The sequence below is a fragment of the Anoplophora glabripennis genome, unplaced genomic scaffold (assembly GCF_000390285.2).
Source record: "Anoplophora glabripennis isolate ALB-LARVAE unplaced genomic scaffold, Agla_2.0 scaffold34, whole genome shotgun sequence".
Classification (NCBI taxonomy): domain Eukaryota; kingdom Metazoa; phylum Arthropoda; class Insecta; order Coleoptera; family Cerambycidae; genus Anoplophora; species Anoplophora glabripennis.
The window spans coordinates 1,786,635-1,801,208 of NW_019426074.1; the positions used below are offsets into that span (position 1 = coordinate 1,786,635).

At 31.7% G+C, this 14,574-nt stretch overlaps 1 protein-coding gene across 1 annotated transcript in view; it reads left to right on the forward strand.

Annotated features, from left to right (window-relative positions):
- The first annotated feature begins 1,573 nt into the window (after window positions 1-1,573).
- The window catches only part of LOC108913553 (FERM and PDZ domain-containing protein 4), a 48,594-nt gene continuing 35,593 nt past the window's right edge, over window positions 1,574-14,574 (forward strand). Inside the window, 2 exon segments of the mRNA XM_018719121.1 lie at window positions 1,574-1,584; window positions 1,708-1,827. Of these exon segments, the coding sequence (XP_018574637.1) occupies window positions 1,574-1,584; window positions 1,708-1,827 (131 nt within the window).

The following is a 14,574-nucleotide window of genomic DNA, read 5'->3' on the forward strand; positions in this document are numbered from 1 at the left end:
TCAAAGATCAAAAACAAATTTATTTAAATATTCTGAAATTGTTTAAACAACAATTATTTTCAAAATATGACGAAAATTAGTAATATAATGAGTTAATTTCTCATTTGCTTATATTTTAAACAATAAATAATATTTGAATTATACTTTAATCACAAAAGAAATGATGATTAAATTAATAATTAATTAATTAATTTATTACTAATTTTCGACATATTTTGAAAATAATTGTTGTTTAAACAATTTTAGAATATTTAAATAAATTTGTTTTTGATCTTTGATAAACAGTATATAAGTTTATGCACTTACCTTTGATACAATAGAAAAATAAAGTTGATAAGTAAAGGAAGTTTAAAGATAAATAATTATCGGACTGTTGAAACACCAATAATTATTAACGATAGGCATTTGAAAATACGCTAAAATTAAAAAAAAAATCATCAAAATCGGACCTCTAGAAGGTGAGATATTAAAAATTTTTTAGCGTATGGCGGTTTCAATTTCGAGCAGACCAAAGCGGCTGCGCTCTCTGCTTCCCCCACCACCACCACCCGTACGATTTTCTTGAATTTCTCGCTTATATAAATAACTTTAAACACGTTTTAAAGTAGGTTGCCAATGAAGAAAAGTATTGTAATCTTAGACCTGGTAAGTACACGGAATACCAAAGGTATTTTTCGAAAAATTAGTCCGGATGTCCCAGACATTTAGTGTAAATGACGGTTAACTTTGATCGGCTATAACTACGTAACTAATTGATCAATCGATGTGTTTTTTTTTAAAAGAAGCGTCTTTCCAAGAACTTTTAAAGCCAAGTTTAAAAAATTTGATTTGATTGAATATTCACAAAATTATTCTAATTGTTTATAAGGACAAAAATTCGACCAATGTTTAAAAAAGCGCCAGAGCTCTCCTAATTGATGGATTCAAGTTTTTCAAAAAAAAAGTTTGAAAGCTTGAGAGCCCTTCTATATGTGATTAAATTTTCAAGTAGGTATCTAAGGGCCTTGGTATTTGCTGTGCAAAATTTTGAAAATTTGCAAATTTTTTTTCAAAATTGGATTGCAAAATTATTATGCAAAATCTATCGAACCGATTTTGATGAAATTTGGTGTGAAGATTCTACATAACATGAAGTTTTCTTGAGCCAAGTATAAAAGTCCTATATCCAATTTAAATACCCCAAAAAAATTCCCTAAAAAGTATTGTTTTTTAATCCCATATTTGCGATTTTTTCGAATTTTTTTAACATATTGTGCCGCCAAAAGTTAAGCCCACGTTTTTTTTTATGCGCATAGAAAGAGAAATTCATTTCTAGTGATATTTGAAAGCCAAAAAGCCAAAAATCTCCGTGGATATACGATTCACCCAAATCAAAACAGATACCGCCTAGTCTATTAATAGTTATTCGTGTTTTGTTTGAAAACTAACAAGAGTAACAAAAGTTTTGGAAACTATAAAAATATAATTAAATATAAATAAATATAATAAATATAATAATATAATAAATATAACTCGATAGTAAAGAAATTCATTATATACATTAATTTGATTAACCTAGTAATTTTTCTACTGCATGGAGTCTTGGTAATTATTGTTGTGGTATATTATTTTGCATCAAAATATGATTAACCTGTCGGTGTGTAAAGAATATGTAATATTACTGAATATTTTTTAGAGCAAATCTAATTACTATTTATTTTGTTACAGCCATGTTACTCGGACAGCAGGTTGGTTACCTCCAGTGGAAGCTTGGAAAACTGGGGAGGACGCTTTGCCTTATGGTTGGGAAAGAGCGCTAGATGACTCAGGAAGAACTTATTATATCAAGTAAGTATTTGAAGTTTACTATGACATATTCTTCTTAGTTTAATACCAAATAAATAATTAATAACCCCAGAAATATTGGCCAACGTAAGGTGAGGAACCTTTAATAGATTTAGTTACTGTGAAAATGATTATCCATAGGTTCTCATGGTCGATTACAGCACCATCTATCATGAATCGATTATAGCGACATGAATCGAAAAAAAATATTCAGACAAATCCTACGTACTTTCAGCCGCAGAATTCAAATTAAAAAAAAATAGGGGTTCCTATTTAAGATATCAAAGTTACCCCCTATCCTACCTACAAGGAGGGAGGAGGAGGATCAATTTTTGGACTAATATATTTCCCCCCTGGAATGTTCAAATTTTTAACGGATTTTAAAATATTGTTTTTTCCGTTTCCATTATTTCCTTAATAATGATATTTTTAAATTTTGATTTTATGAAACAGTTTTAACGAAAAGTTTTGATATTTAAACTTTTAAACCACTTTTTGTAGCTTTCCTATCCATATTAATGAATCGGGAAGCCAAATAAAAACACAAATGTTTTGTACAACAATGCTCGAGGACATTACAAACAACTACATTGTAGTTACTAAGATATCTGGAGAGATTCCGATGCTCAACGGATAAAAGTTTCAGTAAAAACATGAAGAAAGCTTAAATAAACACAAGCGAGTTGGATGCTATGTGTCCTCAAACTGAAGAAAGAAAAGTATTGCGTAAAGTAAACATTTTGGAAAAGTGTTTATATGAGTAAAATCTTTGTATGATTCCAGATTTTCTTCTGCGAAAACACAAGTTGTTTTAGGTCAAACAAGTAAAACAATTCTTACAAAAATTTGAATTAAACGATTTCTTTGTTATTTGGTGTGGTTATTATGGGTTGCAAACTATATTTACGAACAAAAAAATATTATTATTCAAAAACCCTATAGGTCTCAAGTTGCTTTTATTGATCAAAACTCATTTGTTTGTAGTTTTTTCATAAAATCAAATCATTTAAAAGATCTTACGAAAAGAATAATCGTTTCCGATTAAAAATTCGTTTAATGCTTTGTAATAGGCACTTGGAACTATATTTTCTTTTCTATGTGAATTATTTTTAAATATTTCAATTTTTATAAATTATTTAAAATAATTAGATAGATATTAGTGCCTACAGTTGCATAAAATATATAGAGCCTTCATAAATGTTTACAAGCCACGTGACTGCTGAGCTTAGGCAACCAACATTGCAGGACTGGTCCTAGTAACGAAAATTCCCTAAATCTTGGCGTCACCAATATTAATGATTCGTTTGCAATGAACACTGACAAACCGTTACGTTTACGCCTGAGATAATGCGATCGCTGATTAGTTGAATACTATCTCGTGAAAAATTACACCAATCACAGTTGGTGAAACAGAATATTTTGCTTTAATGTAATATTGATCTTATTATTTCAATTTTACCGAAATTTAGTTGCCAACGTGAAGGAAATAAAATTACTGTTTCAAACAAAATTACTGGCGACGTGGCTTGTAATCATTTACGAAGCTCTGTAGATTTCTTTTATTTCAAATTCTGCTTTTATTGCAAAACACCTCAATTTTATCCGTTTTTAAGATAAGAGTGCCCTAGAATATTAAATCAATTTTTTTTCTGGAAACCGTGAGTGTTACTGATTTTCCACAAGAAGCTTCTTTAAAGAGCTTAAAGGGCTTAATTAAAGAAAAAACGCACACATAAGTTCTGACTGATTTTCTGATTGATGATTTTCATTCACGTATGTAGTTTGTTAATACCAGAAACAGATATACTAAATTTTAAAGAGAAAGCGAAAAAAAAATTATGATAAAATCTACTAAAATAACTTTGTTATGAGACTCCGTTAATATCGAATTTTCCAAAAAGTATCAAAAGAACTTGTATCATTATTTTTGAATAGAAACAATTTTTAGATTTAATGCAATATATTGGATATCACCCTGTATAAAGTATTGATTTTTGTTTCAATGTTTAATAAATTCAAACGCACAAAAATTAATTTTGGTTATATCACCATAAATTTAGAAATTCAGTTACCATAAATTTTTGTTTTAAATAGAGTGCTTGAAAAATGAAGAAAGTAAATGCAAAAGAATAAGTTAACAGTAGTCGCTATAAAATTTTATTATTTGGTAAAAAAACGAGGCTTTTAAACAACATTAAGATAGTTTGAATGTTTAGTTATCTAAAAAGAGTTTTAGTGCATGCAGGAACATTTTTACGAAAACAAGTTCTTATGAAAAAATTACAAATCTAAAAATTCCTAATTTCCTAATAATTAAACAATTAATTATAATTTTTAACGAAATTCAATTTAAATTTGATTGATATTTAGTTTAATATTCAGTTAAGTATTAAATTATCTTAACAATATACACACATTTAATTATATCCAATGAAGTTAAACTACATCTGTGACATCAAACTTAATCGCTATAATAAAATTTTAAAGTGTATAGGTACAAGGGTAATAAAATATTAACTGATTATAATGGATTAAGAGTATGAGCTCTAGAAACCCATTTAAGTTCTTAGGAGAAACTCCACTCGAACCTTTGTTTTTCTTTATTCAAACAGACTAGAGCAGAAATAGGTAAAATCCATTAAATCTTGGTGCTCGTTTTATGAGTTTTACACTTACAATTAGAAATACTGAATTACTATGTTCTTTATCATATATTTTAAGAAATCGATATGCATTTTAAATTTACATGTCTATAATATAAAAAAAAATTACCTACTTATCTTTAAATTATAACACATGCAATTTTATATTATGTATTGCGTATTATTATGAGACAAATTGCATCAAAATGGTTAAATTTTACTTGTCAATAGAAATATACATAGTATCCGTGATAGCACTAAGAATGGGTTTTTGCTTTGTATTTCTGGAATCGCTTTAGATATGGATATATATTTTGGTACATGAATTACTGAAAATAAAAGCTATTATTTGAAAGTGGCAGCTTTCTCTAATTTTAATCTAGTTCATGAAAAACAGTTCTAAGTAAAAATTGAACAGAGATAGCTCCCTTATATCGCTTTTTAGGACATATTCATAATATGAGCTCTTTTCCTTCTTTTTTTATGTTATATGACTCTTCCAACTATGGAAACGAATTCTTCCTATATTTATCGTAAAAATGTCGCCTGAATTTGATAAAATATTCCACCCTTCAACTTTAACTCAGAGTCGATATTCAAGAGAAGAATTTGAATTTTGTTTAACTTAAAGTTCATAGACTTCTAAGTGATTTATTGCATATATTAAACAAGCTCTGCATTCGAAATTTTCTATCGCAGAACAGATTTAAAGTTAAATATGTAAAAGCCAAAATGTAAATATGTACTAACTTTGTTTTTATTTAAATATGACTTTATTAAAACTTCTATTCCGGCAATACTTTTAAAAATTAGCACATTTTAATAATAATTTAATAAAATAGTCCAGTCTGTATCTATTCCGGGATGGATGATTTATATAGTAACGTTAATTTTAGTAGGAAATAGTTCTAAATATTATGTAAAATGATAATTGCGATATGCGCCCGCTGAAAAAGTTGTGCATAATTGTTAGCGTAAGAAAATGTAGAATTTTTTTTTAATTATGCTGCACCGCTCGCATAGTCCCCCCACTTCACACTCTTTGACTCTCTGCTCGATTCCTGTGAAATGTATCAATCTTTTTTTCATCAGAACAGTTAAAATATATTTCCGATTTAAACAAATTTTCATAGTTATAAAGCCTTTGCTTCAATCAAAATCACTTTGATTGTTATTGTACAGTACGTTGTTTTGCCGTAAACTTACTTCAACTTTGAGCTTTCATATCTCGATGACGATTTATCGTATCCACAAGATCAAAAGTGGATTTTGTTCGTCAATCCTTCCTCTATTTGATCATATAATTATATTTGAAGAATACGCAAATATGGTAGCTTAAGCTCTAAATGTTTATAAGTATTTTTTCGAAGAAATTTAGAAAAAATTCTAATTGTTGCTAAAATGGATAAAATCGAAAATTTTTGAATGGGGATTGATAGGTGAGACTCCAAAATGTATGTATAAAAATTGGGAGCTCAAAATAATCATTGGTTTTACCGTGAGAAAGACTTGAAAAATAAGTATAATTCTGTAAGTATTTTCTTAATTAACAATCGAATTGTGCAAAAAATACCCTGCCGATTTCGATGAAAAAATTTGTGCAGTACTGCTATATCATGAAGTACTCAGAACCATACTTTTTATGTGGCTGCTCTAAAGTCAAGATCCGAAATAAATTCATGAAAACAACATCTTTTTTCAAGAATATATTTTCGGCCTATACTGTATTGCAGCAACAATAATGTATAAAAAAAAAAATCGGACCACTTTTATTTTGAAGAAAATCTCAAAACGAAACATTTTGTCCTTTGACTATTTTCTCTAATGTCAATATTTTCCGAGTTATACACGAAAAAAGGGAGCAAAATGCGCCTTTTTAATTTTTTTTTACATTTTCTTGCGCTAACAATTATGCACAACTTTTCCAGCGGGCGCATATCGCAATTATCATTTTACAAAATATTTAGAACTATTTCCAACAAAAATTAGCGTTACTATATGAAACATCCATACAACCTACTTTTAAAATAGATACCGACTGGACTAAAAATGTATTCTTGTAATGCAATTCAAAATTTTGGGTGTAACAGTATTCACTAGAAATTATTATTCTAAAATATACTAAGCATAACGAGTTGCTCGTCGTTCGTTCAAGATAAGTTAAATTATTTTAAGTTTTATGAAATCTGTTACTCTTACAAGATTGATTTGGCTAATACTGCTCGGGAAATTGCAATTTGTGCACAAGATTAATGCATCGCCTTGAGAAATCGCGAGATGCATTTTAAAAGTGGTTTGAGGACGAGCGGTATTTGTAAAAGTCTGACACACTGTAACGGCGGAATGGGAAGTTGGCAGTTTTAAAGTTGTTTTTATTGCCGACTCCCAAATTACTGAAGTAAACGCTATTAAATCTTTGAGTTTTGCTGGGAAACTCTCACGAATGATTCATTAAGTTTATGGCATAATTTGGATTAAAGGGGAATTCTTTAGGGAAAAGTCAGACCCGAGCTAATCTTTTGTTGTTTCACAAAAATAAGTTTTACTTTTTAAATACTTTTAAATGTTCGGATGAATTCTCGTTTCATACATTCATTTATAAGCTTTTAAGCTAATAATACTTCTTGGCAATTAAGTATGTAAACAAAATTAATCGGTTTGATTAGTTTGATCTAATTTTGAGACTTTACTTTAAAACAATTATTGTACTTTTATTTCCAAGTAATGTTTTCGACGTTTAAATAAATTTAAAATGCACTGTAAGAAAAATTGAACGTATTTTCACTCAATTTCATCAATAATGTATCAATTTCTGTCCACACCCGATTGACAATGAGGTAAATTTTCCTCTATTAGTATGAGTAGGTAGGTCCAACCACAGACAAAATAGCTATCGCCACAGACCGCTCCTGGAATAGGCCAGCAGTTTTAAATTTCCGAATTGCCGGTAGAGTACACCACCAGCAGAATTTTAGGAAGAATCAAATACAGCGGCCCGCATACCTAAGCGTATCGTAGCAACATATAAACAAGACTTTGGTAATGTTGCCAGGCGTACTTACGGATTTCTTTTGTACACNAATAATTTAATATATGACAACTAGATAACTATACACAAAATATAAAAACGACTCATTTTATTAAGGTTATTATTTACAAATTCGTAGATGCTGTAGAACATCTAAAATTTTTTAGTGTTGTTTCTTGAGGAAGTATATAATTTAACACCCCAATTCCCGGCTCTTGTTTTATTCAATGTGAGGTAGGAATGAGGTAGACATTTTGAATCTTATTATTTTGTATTTTTATTTCTAATAAAATCATAAAGACATGAGACTGAATCTTAATACGTGCAGGTACAGTCGTTATTATGTACATAAACATTGCAAAATATATACAAGGTGTTTCTTGAAAAAGGTGATAGAGGGCACGAAAATGAGCAACTTTTATTAAGCAACTGATGGTCTAAATGCTTCTGTTTTCGAAAAAATTAATTAAGAAAATTAACCATAAATGTATGCCGACCCTATGCATCTTGTGCACGTGCATTGTATGTTGCAGTATTACTTAACCGGCGTATAAAATGTTTATTGGTGTGATGCAAAACCTCATGTTGTACAGAGATCTCGGTTTCAGCAGCGGTTTTCAGTGAATGTGTGGTGTGGTGTTTTTGGTGACAGAATTTTGACCGTCGTTTGGAAGCATGTTTATTAGCACATGGAAACAATTTTGATAAGTATTTATTTTTATGTTACTTTTAAACGAGATTTGAATAATTTTCAGCATTTTCGAACACAAAATTTAAACCGTCAAAACCACCATCAGCACTTTCGAACTATAGCGCGCGGCAACTTCGATATCAAAGGTACAGCTGGCTGCCACACCAGGCACGGCTTGAAATTTGTTTATACCTTCGCGTGCTCTCTGTCACACTTTTCAAGGATCGCACTTATTTCAGAAACATCTTGTATACAAGGAAGTGTTCAAAATGTTTTTAAATATTTATGTACTCCATACATCACTGAATTTAAGATCATATGCTATTGTGTTTCTTTATAAACTAAATACACTGAAAGCTGAAGTAACCCCGGCCTAAAATAAAATCAAATTGGTAGACAACTGGATGATGCAGTTTATCCAACAGTTTTTAATCAGGAAAATGGTTCAACATCGCATTATTTTGCTAGCAATAAAACCATGCATCCCCTATCCATTTTGATGGATGGATATTAGATAAGCATAGGAACCTTGGTGTTCAAGAAAACTAATGCGTCAGAAGCTTAGATTATAGAACGACCAAAACTTTATATAGGGCCATTGGTTGCAGGAAAGGTGTAGATGTAAATTAATTACGAAAATTTAAATTAGACCTCCNGACTTTGAATCTTGTTACTTTTGTATTTTTATTTCTAATAAAATCATAAAGACATGAGACTGAATCTTAATACGTGCAGGTACAGTCGTTATTATTTACGTAAACATTGCAAAATATATACAAGATGTTTCTTGAAAAAGGTGATAGAGGGCACGAAAATGAGCAACTTTTATTAAGCAACTGATGGTCTAAATGCTTCTGTTTTCGAAAAAATTAAATAAGAAAATTAACCATAAATGTATGCCGACCGTATGCATCAAATTGGTAGACAACTGATGATGCAGTTTATCCAATAGAGTTTTTAACCAGAAAAATGGTTCAACATTTTTTTGCTAGCAATACAACCATGCATCTCACATCCAGTTTGATGGATGGATATTAGATAAGCATAGGAACCATGGTGTTCACGAAAACTAATGCGTCAGCAACTTGGAAGATTATAAAATGACCAAAATCTTATATAGGGCCATTGGTTGCAAGAAAGGTGTAGATGTAAATTAATTACGAAAATTTAAATTAGACCTCCAATTGTCCCCTACCAACTGGTTCATCTCTATGGAAGATAAATGGAATTTTGCGTTGAGTTAGTTTATATATTTTTTTATGTTAAAGTATAATTTAAAAAAATTATACTTTTAACCTAACATTGCCAAATTTTTCAATTACCATTGTTAATTTTTCGTTAATTTTGTCATACTAAATAAAAAGTTATGTTTTCAAAATGATGTCCTCTGTTTCATTTACTATATAATAATAATAATATTTCTACTCCTCATTCTAACTGCGAGAATTAGCCCAGAAGTCGGAGACTTGTGCGGGAGAGGAGGCGGCATATTATTATTACGTAGGCCGCATTTGCGCCCAGGAACGACTTATGTTGGTAGGCCCTAACCACCATTCAGTGCAGGAATGAGGGAAACCTGGAAAACCTCATTAATTAGGGGGGTGGTCAAATGCCAACCGGTGTCAATCTCTCACATTGACCCAAGCCAACATTCTTCCACCCTACCATACCTGCACAGAGGGTGCCAATCCTCCGTACAAGCATAGCTAATCTACGGTCTACCGGCCGCGGGATTCGAAACCCGGGCAGATCGACACATCGATTTAAGTACTGACGCCTTAAACCGTGCGGCTATCGACCGATATGATATGAAAAACAAAAAAGTTTAAGCTATATTTATTCTAATGACAAGTGGCAATTAGTGCGTCCTATAGAAAAGGACAAAACAGGTACTATTAGGTCCTTATTTTTTGCCTGATTCATTTACCTAACATCCATTACATTGCATATTTTATTTTCTAACATTTTGTGCAAAAAGAGATACAAAACAATGGGATAATAATACGTCTGTGAGTGTATCACAAGCCGCTATTATTGGCTGTTCTTGCCACTGCCATCTAAATCGCAGTGTAAAATACTATAGAAATTGTTTGGGTATTCATATTTAAAGACATTTTTTATTTTACGTTTGCAGTAGAGTGTCATCATCAAGTACCGTATCCATAGGCTAGACTTCACCTTATGTAGGCGAAATTGTATTTTGTTTTGTACAATTTTCAAAAATAAAGACATTATTATCATTCATTTAAGGAAGTACCCTATTCTCTAAGGTGATCATTAGAGTTCGATACTTCGATACGCAAATAGGGCAACGAGGTTAGCATCACGGACCGTGGTTCGTTTTGTTCATCAACTCATCTAAAGTCAAAATGTCTTGTTGGAGATATGTTTATCAAAATAATACGTTTATTCAATATTTGTTTGATACGCTGCGAATAATAAAATGTGTTTGTAAAACGACTTTTTTTGAGGATGTTTAACAGTGTAAAAGTCGAATGCATAAAGATAATTACTCTTACAGCTACCATATTGGATATGTTTATTATTTAACCTCATTTTAGTGTGAAAAAACCCTGTGGATAGTGTGTACACATAACTAGAGATAGGAACAATAATGATATGGACATATTTTAGTATAGTTCTGTTGAATTTTTATTTATAAATGTGTTTGACGGAGACCACTATAGAAGCCATTTTAATAATTCAGGTGTAGTCTTTCCGAAGTCAGTTGAACATAATCTAGCAATAAAATTTAATGAGTTTCATAGGCGTCCATAAAAAAGTTTTCTGCTAAAGGTAAAAAAATAATATATATAATTATATACAATGTGTAGAAAATTTCTATTATAATGTTCATTTGGCCAACAACATATGTTAATTATTATTTATGTCCCCAATTTTCTTTATATACATTATAAATTGTCCGCCGAATTACGTCTCTCGTCATGTCATCAATATTCTTAAATTTTTGTTTTCGCTTCCTCTTTACGCAATGATCTATAACACCTTCCGCAATTTGTCGACAACTGAAATGTATGACCGGTCGCCCAGTGCGGCTGTGTTTGTTCGTCGTTAGCCCGCGCGCCCATTCTTCAACTGGGCAACCAGACCTGTATATGGGTATGGCTAAATAAATATGGGAATAAATTTTTCAAATACATACTTCAATGCCGAGTTGCGTGTAGCGACCGAACCTGGTACATACCGCCTAGCTCTTTGCTCTTCAATTGAGATCGGAAAGATTATAAACGTGCATTGAGTAGATATTACAAATTTAACAACAGGTAGTGCTGGCAAAAAAGTAAAACAAAGTGGAAAAAAGTTTCTGCCAATATTTACCCGAAAATGTATATTATATATGCTAAGATCCTCAATTTACGTGCCACCAAGTAAAACTAAACTAATACGTATATTTAACATAGATAAAATACTTTTAAATTTCTGAGTAACGCCACTGGCTTCGTACACAAATGTCAAACTTTAGTATTCATAGAATATAAAAAATTGAACCATAATATAATAAAATAAAACATCTCTTAAATGAACGAATATAACGTAACGTGATTATTTATTTAACGAATATGATAAGTTAGTAAAGTTCAATTCAACATACACGTACAGGATCGGCATATTTGGCAAAAGCCGAAAACAATCTAATTTACGTAGTAAATTTAGGGTACCGATTGACCCATTTTACAGTGCGGTATACAACAATCATCCCGAGCGAACCGTTCGTTCCCAGTTATTAATCTGCGAATTTGATCAAGATGATAAACACCAGTGATTTACAGTCGTGTTTACGGAAAGGGCTGGACAATTTATAACGCAACTAAACCCCGTCCCTTTTTTGTTTCGGTCGCGGAGACAAAAATAGAGCGCTTTTCATTTAGAGCAGAGGCGAAAGAGCATATTGGGGGTTCCGGTCTATATTTTTAGGTTAAAAACGAGCCGTTGTGGTTTGTTGTTGCATTGGAATTACCTAGCATTTATATACGAAGGATACAATAGAGTGGCGCGGATGGAGTTAGAAAAATGAGGGGAGTTTGATAAAAGGTCTACGTGCTTTATGTGGCAGTGGATTCGTGCTACGGTCAATAGGTATTTGTTAAAATGGATTGAGTTTTGCAGAAAAATGAAGCTGGCTTTCACCTAACCAAATGTAGGAGCGAATCACCCAATATACGTGTACAGGGTTCCCTACTGCAAATGACAATTTTTTTTATATAAAAAATATAAATACGAAGTTCGACAATAAAGTAAATGAGTAACAAACTTCTATAAAAACTTTTCAAAGTAGTTTCCTTCGTCTTAAAGGTGTTAAGCCAATTCAGCACATCCATTCAAATGTTATCAAATCAAGTTCTTTGATACCAAAAATCAAGATGTTAATTGAAAATCATTAAATAATAAAATCATTCAAAGAAATATATTTTGTAGTTGTTCTGACATCATGTATGATAAAGACCAACACGGAAATGTAGCCATGATATATAGATCTCAATTATTTCAGCATTTTGAGGATAATAAATATTAACAGAACATTTAGAAAAAAATTAAAAATTAAAATTTAAATGGCATTGTTAAAAGTGTTGACAATATATCTAGACAATAATTGATATAATTCGGTGCTAGTCGAGGCATGTAGCTCTCAGAGTATTTGTTTCACACAATGTCATCTGTTAAATGTCTTATCTAAGAGGTAAAATATTTTTTGTATATCTAGATTTTGGGCTTCAAAATGCATTAACTTCATTTGATAAATTAAAAAAAAAATTGAATGTGATTAACACCTTCGAAATAAAGAAAAAGTACAAGGGCTAATAATAAATACGTTTTTTTAAATAATTTTCTACTTGCACACATTTGGTCCAATGGTTCCTGCATTGTTTATAGCACCTTTGGAATTTTCATGATATTTTGATATTTTTATGATATTTTTCACGATCCATCATACAATTTTGACACATTTTATTGAGTGTGGGTGTAACCTACAAATTATATTATATCTTAATTATATCAAAACAGTTCAGTAGGTAACTATATCGGTAGATATACATCCAAATAGACCGTTCATCTGAAGTTTTACCTATGATGAGGACTAATAAGTTTGAAACTGGACTCTGTCTGACGATTCTCACGAATGATTTAGCTGCCTAAAGGATATTGTGGATGTAATTCAATGATGGTCAGAAATTTAATCCGCAGAATAGTTGCTTTTTTTAAAATATTTTGTTGCTCCAAAACTATTGATTTGCTTCGTGGAAATAAGTAGTAATCAATAAGTCCAGAGCATAAAGAGGTAAAAAGAATGCTCTACGGAAAGCGCAGTGTGGTTTTTTACTTTCCCTTCTTATTCTCGGGCTAGCCTCTGCGGAGGTGAACCCATTATCATAACCCCTAGGCCCGCCATAATGTTATTTCGGTTCTTATTGTTGGTTTTAGGCTGCTACTGTAGTGGCCTTAGAACTAACTACCAGAACCGAAATGAACATTAGGGTTGGTCCAGGCATTCTGATAGTCCGCCCCCCCCCCAGAGTGTAGCTCGAGAACAACAAGGGTAGGCCAAATATTCATAGCTAAGGCTAAGAAAGTGCAATCTTTTGTAACTGGCCGTGGCCAGGGACATAATTCACGGCACAACAACCCAAAAAAACAATGTACTTTAAATGAATTAAAAATTCGTATCTAGACAAAACTATTCAGAAAATATGTAATATACAGGGCGTACCAAAATGAATATCGGGGTTTTATTACAAATTATACATCAAATGAACGAGCAACTCAAACAGTTTGTCCTACAAGTGTTCAATGTGAGCACCCTCCGTCACACGGCACACATCGAGTCGATAGCCGAGTTCGTCCCAAACCTTGCTCAGTGTGTCTGGAGTAATTGACGCAACTGCAGCTTCAATCCTATGTCGTAGGTCGTTTAGGTCAACTGGGTAGCGGAGGCACATACATCCGATCGCATGGCGTCAGATCTGGTGAACCTGGAGGCCATGCGAAACAAGCTCTGTCATCTGGCCCCTTGCGACCAATCCACCTGTCGGGAACAACGTTGTTTAACCAATCGCGTACGAAGGCATGCCAATGAGGGGGCGCACCATCTTGCTGTCAAATAAAGTTCTCTGGTTCAGCTTCGTGTAATTGAGGAAAGTGTTTGAGTTGCTCGTTCATTTGATGTATATTTTGTAATTGTAAGTTAACCGTAATAACTTCTACAAAGCTTTAAATCCCCGATATTCATTTTGGTACACCCTGTATTTATATTTTTCAAATAAAAAAATATAAACAATATATTTTAAAAATATAACTAATTGAACATCCAGAAGTATCAAATGCGATAATAATATATGGGGCTAATCAAATTTAGGTACTTTAATGTGCCA